We start from the raw sequence: 18,611 nt of genomic DNA, 5'->3' as shown, positions 1-18,611 counted from the left end.
GTGTCGTGGCCGTGCAAGGCGTAGCAGAGCGTTATTTTGGGCAAACCGTGTACCGCGCAGTATATGTCTCGTACTGATGCACCGCTTATTTGTGGCATATATGAATCGGGCACTATCATGTCACGTATACTTGTACTACTCCAGGAAACAAGCGCGTGTGACTCGGTCGTTTTGACGTGACGCCTCAACAAACCGCAGCGCGCCCATCCCTGAGAAGAAGAAAAAAAAAACCGGTGGACGCAACTCCAGGCCAATCAGGGGAGAGTACGCGGATCGTGTGTTTCCTGCGGGGCACTGTGGGCCGTGTGATCGCGGGGGCTTCTCCACCGACGGTGGAGATGGAGGAGACAGTGTCAGATCGTTGGATCCGTTGGCGTCACGACTTTTCGGGTCGAGGCTCTCCGCAGGGTCCACGTGTGACGGGCGTGGGTGTATGGCAGACGGGTCCCGCGCCTGCCCCAGGTGTCCTTCCCGTGCCACGTACTTCAGTGAGCTCCTACTGACCCGGCGCGTCCAGCATATATAAGCAGCCCCTCAGCCTCCCGTCCCGCCCTTCGGCCCTCCCTCCCTCCCTCCTAACCTAGCGCCGTCGCCCCCCCCATCTTGCTTCTTCTTCTTCTTCTTCAACCTCTCGCCAGGTCCACGCATCCCAGTGCCATGCATCTGGCCTTCATGTTCTACGCGAACGTGCTAGGCTGGTTCCATGGCGCTGTGGTATGTGGAATTATACCATCCGTGGTTCCTCATCGACAAGACGGCAAAGCCTCATCTTCAAGGATCCATGTCCATGGAAGACGTCGGCGTGCTTTGTGGCAACGTTGGATCTTGGTGCGGCGCTCGATCTACAAATAACAGATCCGTTATTTAGACTTTTTTTAGGATCAAAGTCACGCAAGCTGGATCTCTTCTTCGACTCTTTTCGCCCTTCATCTGTTGTTGTTCAACAACTGTGTTTCAATTTCTTTTGGCTTGAAGATTTCTTTTCCAATAACCCGATCTGCTCTTGTACTAGCAGACAAATTGCTGGGTTCGAGTGCCTGACGAGTTTACATGATTTCCAAGGTCCTTTTTGCAATGTTTTACAGCTCAACGCTCCAACAAATTTTTTTCCTTCCGAATGGTCATTGTTGGGCTTCTCTCCTTAACATTGTCGGGCCAATGTGGATCTGTTTTTGGGCTTGGCCTATGATGGCCGTCTCTCCCTAATTTTTGTGGGCTACCTGGGCCTTTCCGCTCGCCTGGCCTGGCAGAGGCGAATGCGGCCTCTTGGCTTACCTCTATTTATACGTGCTCCCTCTCTATCTCCGAAACCCTAATCCTCAAGAGGAGGCGGCGGCGGCGGCGAAGAGAGGGGAGCCAGAGCCACGAGCGTTTCCTGCTGTTCGTGTCGATGGCGCTCCGGGCAAGCACCGGGTACGCGTTCAAGGCGGTCAGATCTGTCCGTCTGCAGCCTCTTCTCACCAGGTGAGCCCTGTGACCCCCTCAGGTTGCTTGTTTGTTCATCACCACCATCAGATCTACCGGGTTAACCGTTGTGGTTTCCATTTCCAGGGCTGGGGAAGCTCTGCCACCCAAGAGCTGCGCGGAGTACGGCCCTGCTGCTTCAAGGATTGGTCGACTTTTCTCCACCGGCAGGGTATTTCCCTCTCTGCTCCTTTCTTGTCCTGTCCAGATCGCAGACTTGTAAATCGCCCACGAACCGACCTTTGTCTTTGTACTTTCTTGTCAAATCTGCTGCCTGTAATGTAGGACATCGATTTGGGGATCTGTACTAGTGCGAGATTTGTTTTATATATCTGTTCTGTGGACAAGTTAGAAGTGGATTAATCTGGCATCCTAATCGTCAGCAGTGAAACGTTTTTCTGTGGCAGAACTTAACTGTACTTTTTTACTCTCTAATGAGCCCAAAAGATCATGCTCTTTATGGTGATGATATGTGATTGTAACTTGCATAATTGTTTTTGATTAAACTGCCATGTTGATCCAGTTTTTACTTTGCATGTTAAGCTATTTATAGAGATTGCATGATTGTGCCCAAATGGATAAACCTTAAGTCAGCTTTGCATGATTATAATTTGGAATGTCTGTAACAGTACATAATTCCGTCACATTGATACTCACTTACTCTCCATAGCCTTCGCCTAGATATACAATTGTTATTCTGTCTTACTCATGTGGCTTTGTTTGCATTTGCAAAATGTTTGCTTACATTGGTACTTGTTCCTCATAGCATTTGTTCCTATTCTATCAAGTAGTATGTTTCAAGTTCGCAAACTGGTTGGTCTATAGTTGCTAACTGCTTGGTCTAAACTTTTCAAATGATTGGTTCAATGTCCTATTCGAGTAAGTGATATATCTGTTTGTTTGGCACAACTTCTAAGCTACTGCAAAATTCTGTCAGTTAGATCCGAGTTCCGCCAATTTGTTTGTTTGAAAATACATTCTCATGAAGTTGTTTGCTTGTTCCTCTAATCTCATGCAGTTGTGTGCTTGTTGCTCGATACAGTCTCCTGTTTGCTTGTTCATGCAGTTGTCTGCCTATCATGTTTCGTTGGTCTAAATTTCCAAACTGTACTATTTTCATAGGATCCTGATTCACTCGTCAGGGACAACATCAAGGCTGCTGTGTCTAAGGGACTGAAGGAAGCTCTTGGCCACTTAAAAAATGTATGTGGAATTTTAACCAACAATTGCAAGTAACAGTGTGTTTTTTATTTTGTATACTCACCACCTTGCTTGGTACAGGATGACAATATTATTCTCAAGCTGTCTATTATCAAGTCAGGTGTCAATGCTGCGGTGAAGGATTCTCTGAAAGATCACAGTGTTTTCATCGACTATGCTGAACATGTTAGTATTAATTTGTCCCTGTGTTACTTGGGTGTGCATACATTGTTGCTCCATTTGTAAATGATATGCATGCTGTTCGTGATTGAACTTTGTGTGACAGCACAATTAATGATGCAATATCTGCTTTGAAGTGTATGTAATCTAATTCACATTTTTATAGCATGTGGATCCTGTGGTGAAGCTGGCCATCGAGGAAGCAGTGTTGCAGGGCCTAAATAAGTTTGCTGATTAGCTCTACACTGCGCCTCTGAAGGGGGAGATGATGGTTAGGACCAATTCACATAATTTCTGTTTTTGCCAGATAGCCCTATTTGCATTGATATTGCATGCTGCGTTGTTTTTTAATATCATTTTGCAGTTATTGTTTGTTTGTGTTATTGCTAACGAAATCACTCTTTCAATTTTGTTATTGCAACCGCCGCCTCGTTCGTGCGGGAACCTCTCCAGGCAATCGTCACATCCGCTCGTATCCCCTCGAACAGGCGCATCTTCTTATAAGCGTCGGTTCCCCTTGTATAAATATGTGATCATCAATGGAATAAGACACTTCGATCAAATAATTCTTCCACACGTTATCAGCACTTGTCTCTGCCCAGAGCACGCATAGGCAAATCACGCCGGTGACAGTCGCCGGGAAAGAGAGCCAGAAGGGAAGAAAGGAAAAGGTGAGAGGATGCCTCGTGGTCTCCTGTCCTTCCTGCACCTTGTTCGCAGCGGCGGTAGACGCCGACAGGGCCGTCGCCGTCGCCATGGTGTTGGTGGACTTCGCCGCCACAACCGCCACGCCCGTGATCTGCGCCGGTTCGGAGGCCGCCGGAACGGTTTCCGTCGCCGTGGACCACGTCTTGGACATGGCGTCCGAGGTCGCGATGGTGCTGGGCCTTCTAATGCTCCGCCCGAACCGGCCATGCCGGCGGCGGCGCCGCTCCCGGCCTGGATTCTTGCCGGACCGGCCGCTCCAAACCTGTACGCGGACGAGGTACTGGGCCTTCTAATGCTCCGCCCGTGATCTGCGCCGGTTCGGAGGCCGCCGGAACGGTTTCCGTTGCCATGGACCACGTCTTGGACATGGCGTCCGAGGTCGCGATGGTGCTGGGCCTTCTAATGCTCCGCCCGAACCGGCCATGCCGGCGGCGGCGCCGCTCCCGGCCTGGATTCTTGCCGGACCGGCCGCTCCAAACCTGTACGCGGACGAGGTACTGGAGCCCGCGGACGACGCAGTGGACGTTGACGTTGAGCCAGAACTTGCGGCTCCCCCACCACCGCGTCCGTGCCCGGTGCATGGTTGGGGGCCATGGATGGTCCTGCAGCCAAACCCGCCACAAGATTACGAGGTCCAGGAGGAGGCCGAACCTGTGCCGCCCGCGGAGCCCGCGCAGCCGGACTCCCCGCGTCTTCCATCTCCGACGCCGGAGCACGAGGTGGCCGGCGCTGGGGTTTCTTCGTCGAGCGCTAGCCTCGGGCTGCGCCTCCCCGCGCGGGCTGCTGCGCTCGGGGACGTCTTCGACAACTGGGCGAGCAGCTCCACTGGCCCATCGGCGCCCCGCTGCGGGCACATAGTGCCGCGGGCCGAGCTGCAACGCAGCCGCGCGGTGGTTCTTGGACTGGCCAACGGCGACTCCAACGGCGTCGCACCCGGGACGCAGCTTCCTGGTGGATCTTCTTCAGAGGAGGAAGATGCTGCGCCGGGGCCGTCGACCTCGCGCCGGTGAGGCAGTCGCCGAGGGTGGAGATTGGTGGTAGTAGTGCAGACAGCCACCGCTCGAGTTGGATTGGGGACGATTTGTCGATGGGAACGAAGTATCCCGTCGCCTCCCCTTATCCACTCGTGCGTGTGTATGGCTGTTGGACAGCCAGCACACTAGCCACTAATCCATGCTGTACGAGCAGCAGAGAGAAAAAAAAAGAATAAAAGAACGGAAAGAAGGTGGCTTTGCCACGGTAGTAGGCTGTTCTGTTTTGGCCTATTGCCATTTTTTTCGTTTTCTTTTCTGATTAGCTTCTAGCTTTTTCAGTTTTTGTACATATGTGTTTGTTAGTATTTTCTAACATAGTACTATGTAATGTCAACATGTTTATGGATGCAATCTTTAATTGCTACATGTTGATTGTGCTTGAAAATTATATGACTACTTTCAATTTTTGCGCATATCTTATGGATTGCACTTATGGCAATACATATAGCTTTGTTCACAACTGTGAGGTCTACACCATCCGGTGATTATCTTCAAAGTGTTTTAAGTAACACAAGGTTGTACAAAATACCATAAGAATAAGGCCTACGCTACTTAGTAATGATTACCTCAAAGCAAAAATGAAAGCACACATTATGGCATGAAAATTGCCATACGAGTGTCTATGCCACTTCGTGGTGACTACCTCTATGTGTTCTACAAAACAAAGATCTACGCCATTTTATGGTGATTATCTTTTGTAGAAAGTCATATTTTGGGTCGTTTAGGCTTTTCCTAGACCTTTAAATTTGATTCAAGCATTTTATTTTACACACAATTAATTTACATAAGTGTAAATTAATGCGCATGATATTTTCATGCAGGATATGGCTGACATATCCAAGAAGGAATTTGCTGAGCTTGCCATTGATGGCAGAAACTATTTAACCTGGGCCATGGATGTCAAGATCAACTTGGCGGCCAGGAATCTGATCAGCACTATAACCACACCTACTCAAGGTGCTCCTGCTATCGCAGATACGGCAAAGTATGCTTCTTTGCACTTCATTCGACACCACCTTGATCCTGCTCTGAAAGAAGAGTACATGATGGAAGAAAGTCTTCTATCATTGTGGAACTCCTTAAAGGAGCGTTATGATCAACAAAGGTCGGTGATGTTGCCTGAAGCGCAAAGAGAATGGGCACTTATCCGTTTCCAGGATTTTAAGTCCATTTTAAGTCCGTTGCAGCATACAATTCTGCCGTGCATCAAATCAACTCAAAGTTGAGATTCTGCAATAGTGCAGTTTCCGATGCGGATCTCATTGAAAAGACACTTTCTACTTTCCATCCTAATATGAGGATTCTTGCTGAACAACATCGTCAGCAGAAATACAAGAAGCATTCTGAGTTGATATATGCACTTCTTCAGGCAGAAAAGCACAGTGAAATTCTCGATAAGAATAATATGTCCCGTCCAACGGGAACACTGCCGCTGCCTGAAGCACATTTCAATTCTCAGAATACTCAGAAGTCTCGTGGTCCCAAAAGGAACCATAGGAAGTTTAAAGGAAAGTGGAGACGCAATGAGAATCAGAATAGTAATGGAGTACAAAAGGGCAAGAATCATTTTAAGAAAAATGATAAGGGTAGCAGCTCTCAAGCTTGCTACAGATGTGGTTGTACTACTCATCATGCAAGGAAGTGTACAACTTCTAAGCATTTGGTGACGCTGTATCAGCAATCAATTGGCAAGAGCAAGAAGGCTCAAGGGAACCAGTACGAAGCTCACTTCACTGGTCCAATAATTGAAAGTTCTCAAGGCGTTCATCAGAACGAAGTTCATGACAACATGGAGAACCAAGATCAGGCTCAGCAAAAGGAAGGACCACCACTTACTGTTGAAGACATGGTGGATTTCACTTCTACTAATGACATATATGGAGATATGCTTTGATCTTCAAATAATGTCATAAATATTGTGATATGTCCTTAGTTATATTGTGTGTTGTAAAATAATTATGTCCTCGGACATATGGTATTGTAATAATTATGTCCTTAAACATAATGTATTATAATATGTAGCAGACATACATAGTGTGTAATGTATGTGTTATTTCTATATGAGATTGAATAAATAATGAATTTTATTCTTTTACTCTATAGAAAACTTCGAGAAACAATCCAATGGAGGAGGAAATTTGTTTAGTGGACAGTGGTGCCTCTAACACAATTCTACGAGAAGTTAAATACTTCCGAAGTCTCAAAAAGAGTAAGGGAAGTGTTATGACAATTGGTGGTCATGACACAGTAATTGTTGGTTCTGGTCAAGCCACATTTACACTCCCGAATGGTACAAAACTTGAAATCCAGGAGGCTTTATTGTATCCGGATTCGACTCGTACCCTGTTGAGTTTTAAGGATATCCGCATGAATGGCTACCACATTGAAACTCATGAAGACAATGCGGTTGAAAGCCTACTCATAACTCAACAGAAGGGATCCGACAAGGAAACCCTTGAGAGACTGCCTGCTCTATCTTCTGGACTATATTACACATACATCAAGCCAGAGCAACATTTGGCATACAAAATAATTTTTCAGAATCTTGACAAGTTCAAGATATGGCATGATCGCCTGGGTCATCCTGGTGTGGGGATGATCAGAAAAATTATTGATGGTTCAACTGGACACAACATAACGGTTGCTAATTTCCCCAAATCCTCAGATTTCGTATGCACTGCATGTGCAACTGGGAAATTAATCACAAGACCTTCATATCTGAAGATCAAGAATGAACCACTTAATTTTCTTGAACGCATTCAAGGAGATATATGTGGTCCAATTCAACCGTTATCGGGACCATTTAGATATTTTATGGTGCTCATTGATGCATCAACAAGATGGTCCAATGTGTGTCTATTATCAACAAGGAACCATGCTTTTGCAAAGTTGATCGCTCAAATCATTAAACTGAGGGCAAATCATCCTGAACACAGGATAAAATCCATCAAAATGGATAATGCTGCTGAATTTAGTTCACGAGCATTCAATGATTACTGCCTAGCTTTGGGCATAACTGTGGAGCATTCTGTACCATATGTACACACACAAAATGGTCTTGCGGAATCACTTATCAAGAAGATCAAGTTGATAGCAAGACCACTCCTACAGAACTGTAATCTTCCAACATCTTGTTGGGGACATGCGGTATTGCATGCCGCAGAGTTGATACAAATTCGACCAACTGCATATCATACGGCCTCCCCGTTGCAGTTAGTACGTGGAAATCAACCAAGTATTTCCCATCTTTGAAGATTCGGTTGCGTTGTGTACGTACCGATATCACCACCTCAGCGTACATCGATGGGTCCACATAGAAAAATGGGGATCTATGTGGGGTACAATTCTCCGTCGATTATAAAGTACCTGGAACCTCTAACAGGGGATCTATTTACAGTCCGGTACGCTGATTGTATCTTCGATGAGGACAATTTTCTGGCATTAGGGGGAGAAAAGAACCACAAAGAATGCCGGGAAATAGATTGGAATGTCAAAGGCATTCAGTCCTTAGATCCACGTACAAATGAATCTGAACTGGAAGTTCAGAAGATTATTAATATGCAAAATATTGCAAATAATCTGCCAGATGCATTTACTGATTATAAAGGTGTCACTAAATCCCATGTTCCTGCTATGAATGTTCCAGAGAGAGTTGAGATATCTCATAAGACCACTCAACCGCCCAAGAGGGGGAGAAAACTGGACAAAAAGGACAATGCTTCTCAGAAGCGTCCGCGGGAAATGAGGATCCCTCAAATAGTAAATGCAAGTCAACCGCGAGTTGATATTCAACCTAGTGTTGAAAGACACCTGAAGGATTTTATGCATCCAGAACCCAGCACAACTGTGCACACAAATATTGGTGCTGGGACATCGGTACACCTTGACTCGATTGTTGTGGGAAATCACGATGAGTCAGAAGGTATTGATGAGATTTCCATCAACTATGTTGAATCAGGAGAATCATTCAATAGAAAGACTACAATTGTCGACATATTTTTCGCCTCAAAGATTGCAGATGACCTGGCATTGGATCATGAACCTAAGTCCATGGCAGAGTGTATGAAACGCTCAGACTGGTCCAATTGGAAGGTTGCAATAGAGGACGAATTGCGCTCGCTTGCCAAGAGAGGGGTTTTTACTGCAGCAATACCTACTCCTCCTAATGTTTTTCCCGTGGGGGCAAATGGGTTTTTGTTCGTAAAAGGAACGAAAACAATGAGGTGGTGAGATATAAAGCGAGGCTTGTAGCACAAGGGTTTACACAGAGACCCGGCATCGATTATGATGAAACATATTCTCCTGTGATGAATGGAATCACGTACCGATACTTGATATCATTGGCAGTGCAAATGAATTTGTATATCCAATTGATGGATGTGGTGACTGCATACTTATATGGGTCACTTAAGACGGATATCTATATGAAAGTTCCTGAGGGACTGAAGATTCCGGATCCAAAAGCTAATCGCAACATGTATTGCGTAAAGCTACTGAAGTCGTTATACGGCTTGAGACAGTCGGGCAGAATGTGGTATAACCGACTAAGTGAACTCCTTCTGAAGAAGGGTTACTCAAACAACAATGATTGCCCATGTGTGTTTATCAAGAAATCCACTGATGGATTTTGCATAATTTCCGTGTATGTTGATGACTTGAACATCATTGGGACTACACGAGAAATACATGAGGCGTGTAATCATTTGAAGACGGAATTCGAGATGAAAGATTTGGGTAAAACCAAATTTTGTCTTGGTTTGCAACTTGAACATTTTTCTTCAGGAATACTTGTTCATCAGTCTGCTTATATCCAAAATATATTGGAAAAGTTCAATATGGATAAAGCATACCCGTCAAAAACACCTATGGTCGTCAGATCTCTTGAAAGAGATAAAGACCCATTCAGACCTAAGGGTGATGATGAAGAGGTATTAGGACCTGAGTTTCCTTACCTCAGTGCTATTGGAGCACTAATGTATCTAGCGAACTGCACCAGGCCTGACATAGCATTTGCAGTTAATTTACTAGCTAGATACAGCGCATCACCAACAAAACGGCATGGGTTGGTGTGAAGAATATTTTCAGATATCTTCAGGGCACCAAAGATCTTGGTTTATTCTATCAGAAAAATCAAGAGAGAACCATGGTGGGGTATAGCGATGCTGGATACTTGTCAGATCCCCATGATGCCAAATCGCAGACTGGTTTTGTCTTCTTACATGGAGGTACAGCCTTCTCTTGGAAGTCAACAAAGCAAACCTTAGTGGCAACGTCCACCAATCATTCTGAGATAATTGCTTTGTTCGAAGCAACACGAGAATGTGTATGGCTTCGCAGAATGATGAACTTTGTCCAAAGTTCAAGTGGGATTGGTTCGTTAAAATCACCCACCATTATCTATGAAGATAATGCTGCTTGTATTGCACAAATGCAAACAGGTTATATTAAGAGCAATGTTACGAAGCATATTTCTCCTAAATTATTTTATCCCCATGATCAGCAAGAAAAGGGGGAGATAAGTATTTTGCAAACGAAGTCATACGACAATCTCGCTGATCTGTTTACTAAGTCCTTACCAAGTTCTATGTTTCATAAATATGTAACTGGAATTGGTATGCGACGACTTCGAGACTTGCAAAATTCAGGGGGAGAAATCTCCTAAGATATAATCTGATAAGATCATAAGATCATTAATATTGCACTCTTTTCCTTTATGAGTTTTTCCAAATGGTTTCTCATGTAAGGTTTTTAATGAGGCAATATCAATGCAAGCATGGACGATATATGTCGTTTTCTCCTTATTTTCCCATTGGGTTTTAGAAGGAGTTTTTCATGGCATATTGTATATTTCTCCTCAATTTTTTCCTACAGGGTTTTTGGAGGAGATGATTCCAAAGGATGATCAGTCACAAGGACAAGCAAGGATTAGGGGGAGTGTTAGGATTTAATTATTAGAGATAATCCTTGTTGTAAATAACAGCATGCACGGGATCCTCTGGAGGCAACCGCCGCCTCGTTCGTGCGGGAACCTCTCCAGGCAACCGTCGCATCCGCTCCTCGCATCCCCTCGAACAGGCGCATCTTCTTATAAGCGTCGGTTCCCCTTGTATAAATGTGTGATCATTAATGGAATAAGACACTTCGATCAAATAATTCTTTCACAAATTTATAGGGGCCTTACCTCCTCAAGCTCGCATTGAAAGAAGGAATCAGTGAGGGTGTTGAAGGTATTCACAGCAAGTTCAGTATTTATGTGGGTGAGGGAATTGATCTTCTGATCCGGGAGCTCTCACTGATCAAAGGTCAGACCAAGCCCAAGCCAAATGTCAATGAGGACTTCATTCAGGTTTGGTTCTTGTTTCATTGATCATTAGTATCTTAAATTAAGAAAGGGTGATAAGTTTGTGAATAATGTGTGGACTGTTGATCTCTTATGTTTGTGCAGGCTTGGTTTTGTGGGCTTGTCCACAAGTTTCTTCACGAGAATGTGATATGGTGCTTGGATAAAGCCTGTGTCATGGTACCCTATGTAGCTGGCTCCTATCTATTTGTACTGTTCGGCATGACCTTGATCGAGAGCAAGATCCCCCCGTGGGAATACCACAAGGTGCTCAACTGCTACAGGGTGCATGGGTTGGAATCAGCACTGAAGTTCTATAAGAAGAAGAAGGCGGCGGCCGAGGAGGAGGCGGCGGCAGCGGCCAAGAAGGAGGAGGAGGAGGCGGCGGCAGCGGCCAAGGAGGAGGAGGAGGCGGCCGCGGCGGCAGCCAAGGAGGAGGCCGAGGAGGCGGCTGCGGCAGCGGCCAAGAAGGCTGAGGATGATGCGGCGGCAGGGTCTGGAGGGAAGTAGAGAAGTCTTCAGGTGGTTACTGGTTTGCAACTTTTGGCTGAGTCTTGGGTTTGGTCTGCTGAATTGTTGATAAGTCATGGCTGTAGATCTTTGGATGTTTCTTGTTTGGTGCCTTTGGCTGAATCCTGGTGGTACATTTGCTGCATCTTGGCTGTAACCATATCTTTGTGAGCCTGCTATAGTGTTGTCACTGTTTGCATTTCCAGAGCTTTGTTGTGGTATGTTTTTGTGATTGCTAACAGAAATCCTCTTTGAGAACAAATGTGTTGAATATGAAGGTTTATTTCAGCATCATTTCAGCGTGTGCTGTGTTGTCATGTTGCAACTGTAAAATTGTCTGGCCCTTGAAGTTGAGAGAGTATGGAGGATTGCAACTGGAACTGATCCACCTACACTAGAGCGCCTTTTGACCCGGTGCTAACTTCCCACCTACATACCGTTGGCTGCTTGTATGATACGGCGCCTGTTAATGAGAGCGATTCTTTTCATCCAACGACCTCAGTCAGGATCTGCAACCAGCAAGTAGTATTCAGGATGGCAGAGGCAGGCACTGATGCATCTGGAGCAAGTAGAGAAGAGAGCAAAATTAGCTAGCACTCTGCAATGCAAGCATTCACACTTTTTGTTTCAAATGATCAAATGATGTGCTGGTGCGTATCTGTAGGGAAACTGCTGCTTTGACAATTGACATGATGAGCACTGAGGAAATTATCCGAGCAGGCGCAAAATGATACCTCTGTGAACAAGAGGAGGACTGCACCTTGTCTTGGCATGCAGATGCAGGGTGCATGGCATGGATCCAAGCAAGTGCTCTTACTGGTTGACTCGGGCAGTTCATCTTCTTCTTGTTTTGTTGACTGATGACTCTCTGCTCTGCTCCTCTCCTCGTTTAGCTGCCAAACCAAACTGCAAGGACAGACAACATGTTTGGTTGAATCGGACTTTTAAGAGCACTTGGATCTTGAGATGAGAGTACCGGTGGCGGTGGTGCCATGCCGGCCACCCTCGCTTGGTGTGGTGACGCAGGAGCCACCAGATGCGGCGTACGGTAGCCGTGGCCCTGACGTGCCGGCGGCAGAAATCAGGCCGCCGTCGTCGTGGGCTGACACAACAAGGGGACGGGACTAGGGCGAGAGCACGGAGAGGCGGCTCTGTCAGGGTCAGGGCTCCAGGGCGCGCATCTGCTTTGAATTGACGGCAGTGCCGGGCGCCAAGCCTCATTGCACGTCGAGCAAATCGCCTCGGCGAGCAGTGCTATCTTTCCGTGTGTGAAGAAGAAGCTCTTTTCCCCTTCCGATTCTTCCGAGCAGTGCTATCATTCTCCCCTTTTTAATGTGCCTTCTCAAGTATGGTATGGTTGTACAAAAAAATTTCTACTCGCACCTGTTTGTTTACACTGCGCATCTACGTACTTGTTTGTGTTAATGTCTGGGAGTAGAAATCAAATTGACAGGGAGGGATAGAAACTTGTTGAGAATCAAGTTACAATTTGCTCGACAGGGAGTCGACCACGACCAAGTTATCAAGGCAGTGACTGTTGAAAATGAAAGAGTACAATTTGTAGAAACCAATGATAGCATTTGTGGCCAAGATTCTCTGTCCAGGGATTGTATCTTAACAACAATTCCTCGGCCTTTGTGAAAACCGAACCAGAAAAGTTTGAACAGTCTGGGAGTATATTGTTATTTTAATCAATTCTTTTTTGCCTTATTTACCTTCCGGTCTTGAATTTCATGAGCAAGACTCACTAATTAAAATCTTTACTAATTGCTGAAAGATAAATGTTTCAATGTTACAGTTTGCAGATGTTGCAAGTGTTAAGACATTCATGGTTCGCCCCAGTGACACATGTAATGCCATTTTGCACATGGAGTATTTGAAGAAATGGAAAATATTTCAGTCTGTGGAGCTTAACACTTAATTCTTGTGTTAATTGATTTGAACTATATATATACTAAAGTCTATGCAAGCCCAACTAAATTGCAGGTTGGTACTTGCAGCTTATATATGACCAAGCGCCCTGTGGATATACAGCTAAATATAATGATATATGATATAAATAGGCCTTATAACTGAACTGATTGAAGAAAATTAGGAATGTACCGCCGCTCCTTTTATTTGGTTATTTGATTTAGTGTCTGCAAAATAATTCCAGATCTTAACCTTTACAGAGGCTTATGATTTCGGAGATCTTGAGTCTAATTTTCATGAGATTATTGGCCATAGGATTGTATACTTCTTTTGAATTGTTCATTTTTCAAACTAGACTGCTCTCATATATAGGTTTTTGCACCTCACCTATATTTAAACTAACAAAATACATGAACTAATCTGAAGGCATATTTGTGACTCAGGAATCATCTATTTTCTGGATATGCAGGCAAATTTTCAATCATCACATTTGAAGAATTCGTTAGATGCAAGCAGAACCGTTGGAATGTATCCAGAGATAAAAGATCCAGTTCTTATCAACAAGCATGTAAGTCCCCTTGTTCTCAATAAGCACTACGGTACTCTTAAGCAGGATTCTCACAATTCTCTAATCAAGTCTTTTCCGGCAAGAAATGTGCTTAGGAGGTGTACGGAAATTTGCTATGAAGATGGTTATTGTAGGGAATGGCTTAGCTTTTCCAAAGATCTTTTGATATGGGTGGAGAGAACAATGCTGCAGCTGGTATATTTAAGTACTTAACCTTAACTTTGATGAGCCGTACAATGCAAAAAACTTTGAATTTATTCAGTACAATTTTAGACGAAATTTCCAATTTCTGAAGTGCTTCAAGCAATGAGCTGGTATTCTACTCTTGACTGGTAAAATGTGCCGATGGATAAAAGTTTGAGGACAAATTTAGGATACCTTACTAAAGTAGGGATACAGAGGTCAATACATGTATGAAAAAACAGCCATTGTTTATACAATCATCTACTTCCTCTTCCCTTATACATGTATCAAAATTGACAGACTCTCCGAAGATCTTTCTGATTGATGCTTTCACAGCGAGAACACAAGACACATACCAGGTATAGATCTTTGAGATACTGTAAAATGTAAAATTTAGTTTATACGACATCAGTGTCAATTGTATGGACGAAAAGTGAGCAGTATGTACTTCCAGTGTCTTTTGCAACCTCAACAGAAGCATCTGATTGTATAGATATTACTTATGTTATTTTTTGCTTGCAGTCATACTGGTAAATCACTTCAGATGACTACCTTGCATATATTAGTAACTATGTTGCCATGGAAAGATACTATTGTTCCAGTTGCAAAAACCTATTTGCTGGACCAACTTATCTTGTTGCAATAGCGCATCCTCATAATCTCCAGGTTTGATATTTATTTGTATTCCTTACAATTATCCAAAGCTAATATTTATATGCATGCTCATAAAGTAATTCATGTTAGGACGTAAGTTCAGACCATCATCAGCATTTTTTCTGTTCAAGTGCCTTTTGTTACTCTGAATATATGAATCACCAGAAGAAGCAATGAAATGTCATGGTTATAGTATCTTTTATCTCATTAGGATCTGACCACTAGTTGTTAACTGAATTCATTGGAAGAAAACACATGCTATGACTGCCGACATCTGCATCAGGAACTCTCAGCTGTGTCCTCCTTGGTCAATGCTCTCATTTAAAGTTCTAACAAACTAACCACTGCAATATATTTTCGTAAGCTCAGATTTAACTATCATTAGTTTGTTATAAGACCGCTATAGATGATCCCAGTGGACCAAATTGTTACCCTACTACATGTCAACTACAATTTCATGGCTGGTAGTTTGTACCTGAACGCATATATTAAACTGCAGGTACACCCTTATACATACAGGAATGTGAAGCAGTTTTTGCGCGTCGACTTTCATCAGGATCCCCATGCCGAGTACTATTCCTGGATAAATACGGTGGGGGTTGACAGATTATTCACAGATTTTGCTGGAAGTGTAGACCAGTCCAAGAACTGAAATCTCCACACCTGAAGGCTGAAGGATGCAACCGTGGACAGCCTCCTCCTAAAAATTGCTCAGCATATGAAGGTTGCTGAATAAGTTTGTGTTCCAGCAAAATCACTGCCATTTTTAGTGATTAATGCGCAAGGCCAAAATGAGTTCACATTTGGCGACCCACGGTGACATTGAAAGGTCACTAATAAATCCACTATTATAGTGTTAACACGAGTTTATGCATACCTCTCCTTTATCGCAGTAACCATTTTTTTTTCCTGCAAGGTCTTCAAACGGAACTGTAATGGTTGGTGTAATAAATAGCTTGTCATCCGATGGAATATAGTTTCAACAATCTCCCAAGTTGGTGTGTTCATATGTATACGTACGTGAAATTGGTGTTGAAATGCAGTTGCTTTTTAGTGTCGGTGGTTCCTATAACTAGATAGGCAACTTGTGCCCTGTTATATAACTAGCTGGTCGACCACAACATGTGTTTCTTGGTAGTTGCGTTGTCCCTATCAATCAATCAATGCTTGGTAGTTGCGTTCCCCCAACGACTTATATTTAGGAACGGAAGGAGTAGGAAAGATAGGGCCGGCCCTAAGTCATAGGGTCAGTTCTGCTAATCAGGGGTCAAGGTCACCTGAGCTGAGCTGCAGAAACAAATAGAGTTTTTCTGGCACTGCAGATAATGTCCATGTATGTGGATACTGCTCAAGATGAAGCCATCTTATCCCTCAGGCTCGGGGCTCCTCATTTATATCCAAAGTTGATTGTCCTGTTGACTGTTGGAGGATTTTTCTACAAATGGTTCCATGTAGCTTCAAATATACTGTAGGTTTGAGGTGCTGTTATAACCTCGGCGTACTGTTATTTATAGTTTGTTTTTTTGGTCACTTGCCGCCCATGCCATGCCATGCCGTTCTCTCTCTGTCTCTCAATAAGAAAGAAAAGAAGGAATGAAATTAAGCAGTGATGCAATGTTTTCCTAGAGGCAATGGGTTGTGCAGTATATGAAAAGAGAAACATTCACATTCAGAACAGAGAATTTAATTAACAATAGGTTAAAAGCCTTCTTGTATCCAGACGTACAAGGGTCCTAAGGAAAGCCTGGCACCAGTTTGCTAACCTTCTCCCATTCCGGAGCATGTCAACCGTCAATGTCCTTCCTGGTCATCAAGCCCGTGGTGTGCATTCGAGCATGACAGCATGTCAACCAGCAATGTCCTGGTCATCAAGCCCATGTAAGACAACATAGATGCCTCCATGTGGGATTTTCTGATTTTGCCTCCTCTGCTCATTGTTTTGTTGTAAACCATGGAGTTGAATAACCAAATTGGTGTTAAAAACAGAACAGGATGTTATTTGTTGAATAACCAAATTGGTGTTAAAAAGAGAATGCTATTTGTTGAATAACCATTGTTTTTTCCTTTTTCTTTTTATCACCATTTTGCACCTACATTGTGATGTTACCTTGGCAGCATGTTTACAAGGTCAGAAACATTTCTGAACAGAATTAAGTGTTTGCAAGTACAATGCAGTATCACTGAATTTGTTACTCCTAGCTAGACAGTTGGGCATTTTTAATAAAGAGTTAAAAGTTCAGACTGAATTTGTTACTCCTAGACAGATTAGGCTTTGTTGTTTTCCCCACTTCTGCCTTAGATGTCTTCCATAATTTGGATGCTGAAGCCTGAATGTGGTCAGTTCAATTCAAATCGATGACTTCCATAATTTGTAAAACTGATAGTTTGAAAAACAGGATTTAGACTCCAGGAGTAATTTGCAGTTTGTAAAACTGAGAAAATTGGACGTTGGTGTACTTCAGGAGTAATTTTCAGTTTGATGATATGATTCCTCGCTGAATTTATGCGTGATAAATTTTGATGATATGATTCCTCGTTGACTGTACTCCAATTTTATGATGTTGGTGTATGATTGTGGTATGATAATACTCCAGTTTCACATTTGATATTAGAGTACAAATTGTGTCCATCTATTGCTAACTTTTTTGCACAAATTCAGAGAAGCTTACAAATTTTCTGGCCTCTTATACAATTTTTTTTATATCAAGAACTATCAATTTACAGTAGTTTACACTGGATGATCTACTCCTTATGATTGCAACAACAGCAGCAGGAAGATATTACAGCAAGCATCAACAGCAGCGCTACAGATCAGAGATTACACTGTACCTTCTTCTTCAGAGATGATCAGCAGCAGCACAAAGAACAGCAGCCGCTACAGATCAGAGATTACACTGTACCTTCTTCTTAAGAGATGATCAGCAGCAGCACAAAGAACAACAGCGTAGCACGAGCACAAGCTCCACCTGCGAGCGTGCACGCGCCCGCGTGGGCGACACTTGGGTGGCGGCGCCGCCCGTTTTTGGTCACCGAAGGAGCTACGTGACGAGCTCCAGCGCGCGGCGCATAGATGCTCACACACGGTGGCATGGAGGAGGAGTGGCGCCTGGTCGTGCAGAGGAGGCGCTGGGCGTGGATTAGTAGCTTGCCTCTGTGGGCGCGGCCAGGGGTGAGCGGCGGAATCGGGACCAGCTTGCCTCCGTGGCCGCGGACGGAATCGAGGCACATGTGGGTGTCGGAATCTGGGCGCAGGTGAGCGGAGGGTGGATTAGCTCGACGGAAAACTCGCCTCCGTCGAGCTGTGTGGCGGGTGGACCGAATTAGGGACCAGCTCGCCTCTCTCTCTCTGGTTGCGGAGGTGGGCGGCGGAATCGGGGAAAGGTGCTAGTTGCGGTTGGGCGGCTGTGAGGTGGAGCTGTGTCACAGCTGGGCAACGTTGGGTGGTCGCAGGTGGGCTGCGAGCGCCGGAATCATCAGCACGGCGGCGGAATCCCACGTCGCCGGCCGTTGGGACATGCTGGAAGAAGGAGGCCTGTTTGTTTCTGTTTTAAACTGATGAGGGGGTTCTCGTGAACCAAACAGGCCCTTGGTCTTTCCGCTGGCTGAACTCAATACTCCCTCCGTTTCAAAATAGATGACCCAACTTTGTACTAACTTATAAAGTTCGGTCATCTATTTTGGAACGGAGGGAGTAGATGTGTACCCTGTGTTACATCCAGGGCCTAGGGTTCGTGTCCCCAGATCCCGTGGACTCCGATCTGGTCCCGATCTCGTGATTTGCCCTCGCCCTGGGGGTCTCTCGTTCCAGCCGTCAAGCAATCCTCATACTGTTCTCTCCACCAAAACCCTTCTGTGCGTT

General features: G+C 44.6%; 2 protein-coding genes across 9 annotated transcripts; both read left to right on the top strand.

The window, feature by feature from the left end:
* Positions 1 to 568: 568 nt before the first annotated feature.
* On the top strand, positions 569 to 13,131 carry LOC125526667 (uncharacterized). Of its 8 annotated transcripts, none has more exons than XM_087531443.1 (6): positions 569 to 1,464; positions 1,552 to 1,636; positions 2,587 to 2,667; positions 2,746 to 2,850; positions 3,011 to 3,115; positions 10,759 to 10,877. In XM_087531443.1, the coding sequence occupies exons 1-5, from the start codon at positions 1,391 to 1,393 to the stop codon at positions 3,080 to 3,082; spliced, it is 417 nt and encodes a 138-aa protein (XP_087387569.1). In that variant the 5' UTR covers positions 569 to 1,390; the 3' UTR covers positions 3,083 to 3,115; positions 10,759 to 10,877. The 8 variants fall into 7 exon arrangements, with proteins under 8 accessions (XP_087387569.1, XP_087387567.1, XP_087387561.1 ...); XM_087531441.1 differs by lacking the exon at positions 10,759 to 10,877 and adding an exon at positions 10,567 to 10,752; XM_087531435.1 differs by lacking the exon at positions 10,759 to 10,877 and adding an exon at positions 5,408 to 6,645.
* A 3,385-nt stretch (positions 13,132 to 16,516) lies between these two features.
* LOC147992710 (uncharacterized) lies at positions 16,517 to 18,308 on the top strand. Its single transcript, XM_087539114.1, has 2 exons — positions 16,517 to 17,984; positions 18,141 to 18,308. The coding sequence occupies exons 1-2, from the start codon at positions 17,823 to 17,825 to the stop codon at positions 18,306 to 18,308; spliced, it is 330 nt and encodes a 109-aa protein (XP_087395240.1). The 5' UTR covers positions 16,517 to 17,822.
* Positions 18,309 to 18,611: the final 303 nt, after the last annotated feature.

The sequence above is a fragment of the Triticum urartu genome, chromosome 1A (genome assembly GCF_056163025.1).
Source record: "Triticum urartu cultivar PI428250 chromosome 1A, HENAU_Tu73, whole genome shotgun sequence".
Classification (NCBI taxonomy): Eukaryota; Viridiplantae; Streptophyta; class Magnoliopsida; order Poales; family Poaceae; genus Triticum; species Triticum urartu.
Note: the sequence above shows the minus strand (reverse complement) of the source record. Positions and strands in the feature narration are given on the sequence as shown.

Bases quoted from the DNA above. Each gene is read 5' to 3' on its own strand.
- LOC147992710 (XM_087539114.1), top strand. From the start codon at position 17,823: ATGCTCACACACGGTGGCATGGAGGAGGAGTGGCGCCTGGTCGTGCAG. The intron at 17,985-18,140 runs GTGTCGGAATCT...GAAAGGTGCTAG, and splicing joins CGGAATCGAGGCACATGTGG to TTGCGGTTGGGCGGCTGTGA.
- LOC125526667 (XM_087531417.1), top strand. From the start codon at position 6,711: ATGGAGGAGGAAATTTGTTTAGTGGACAGTGGTGCCTCTAACACAATT.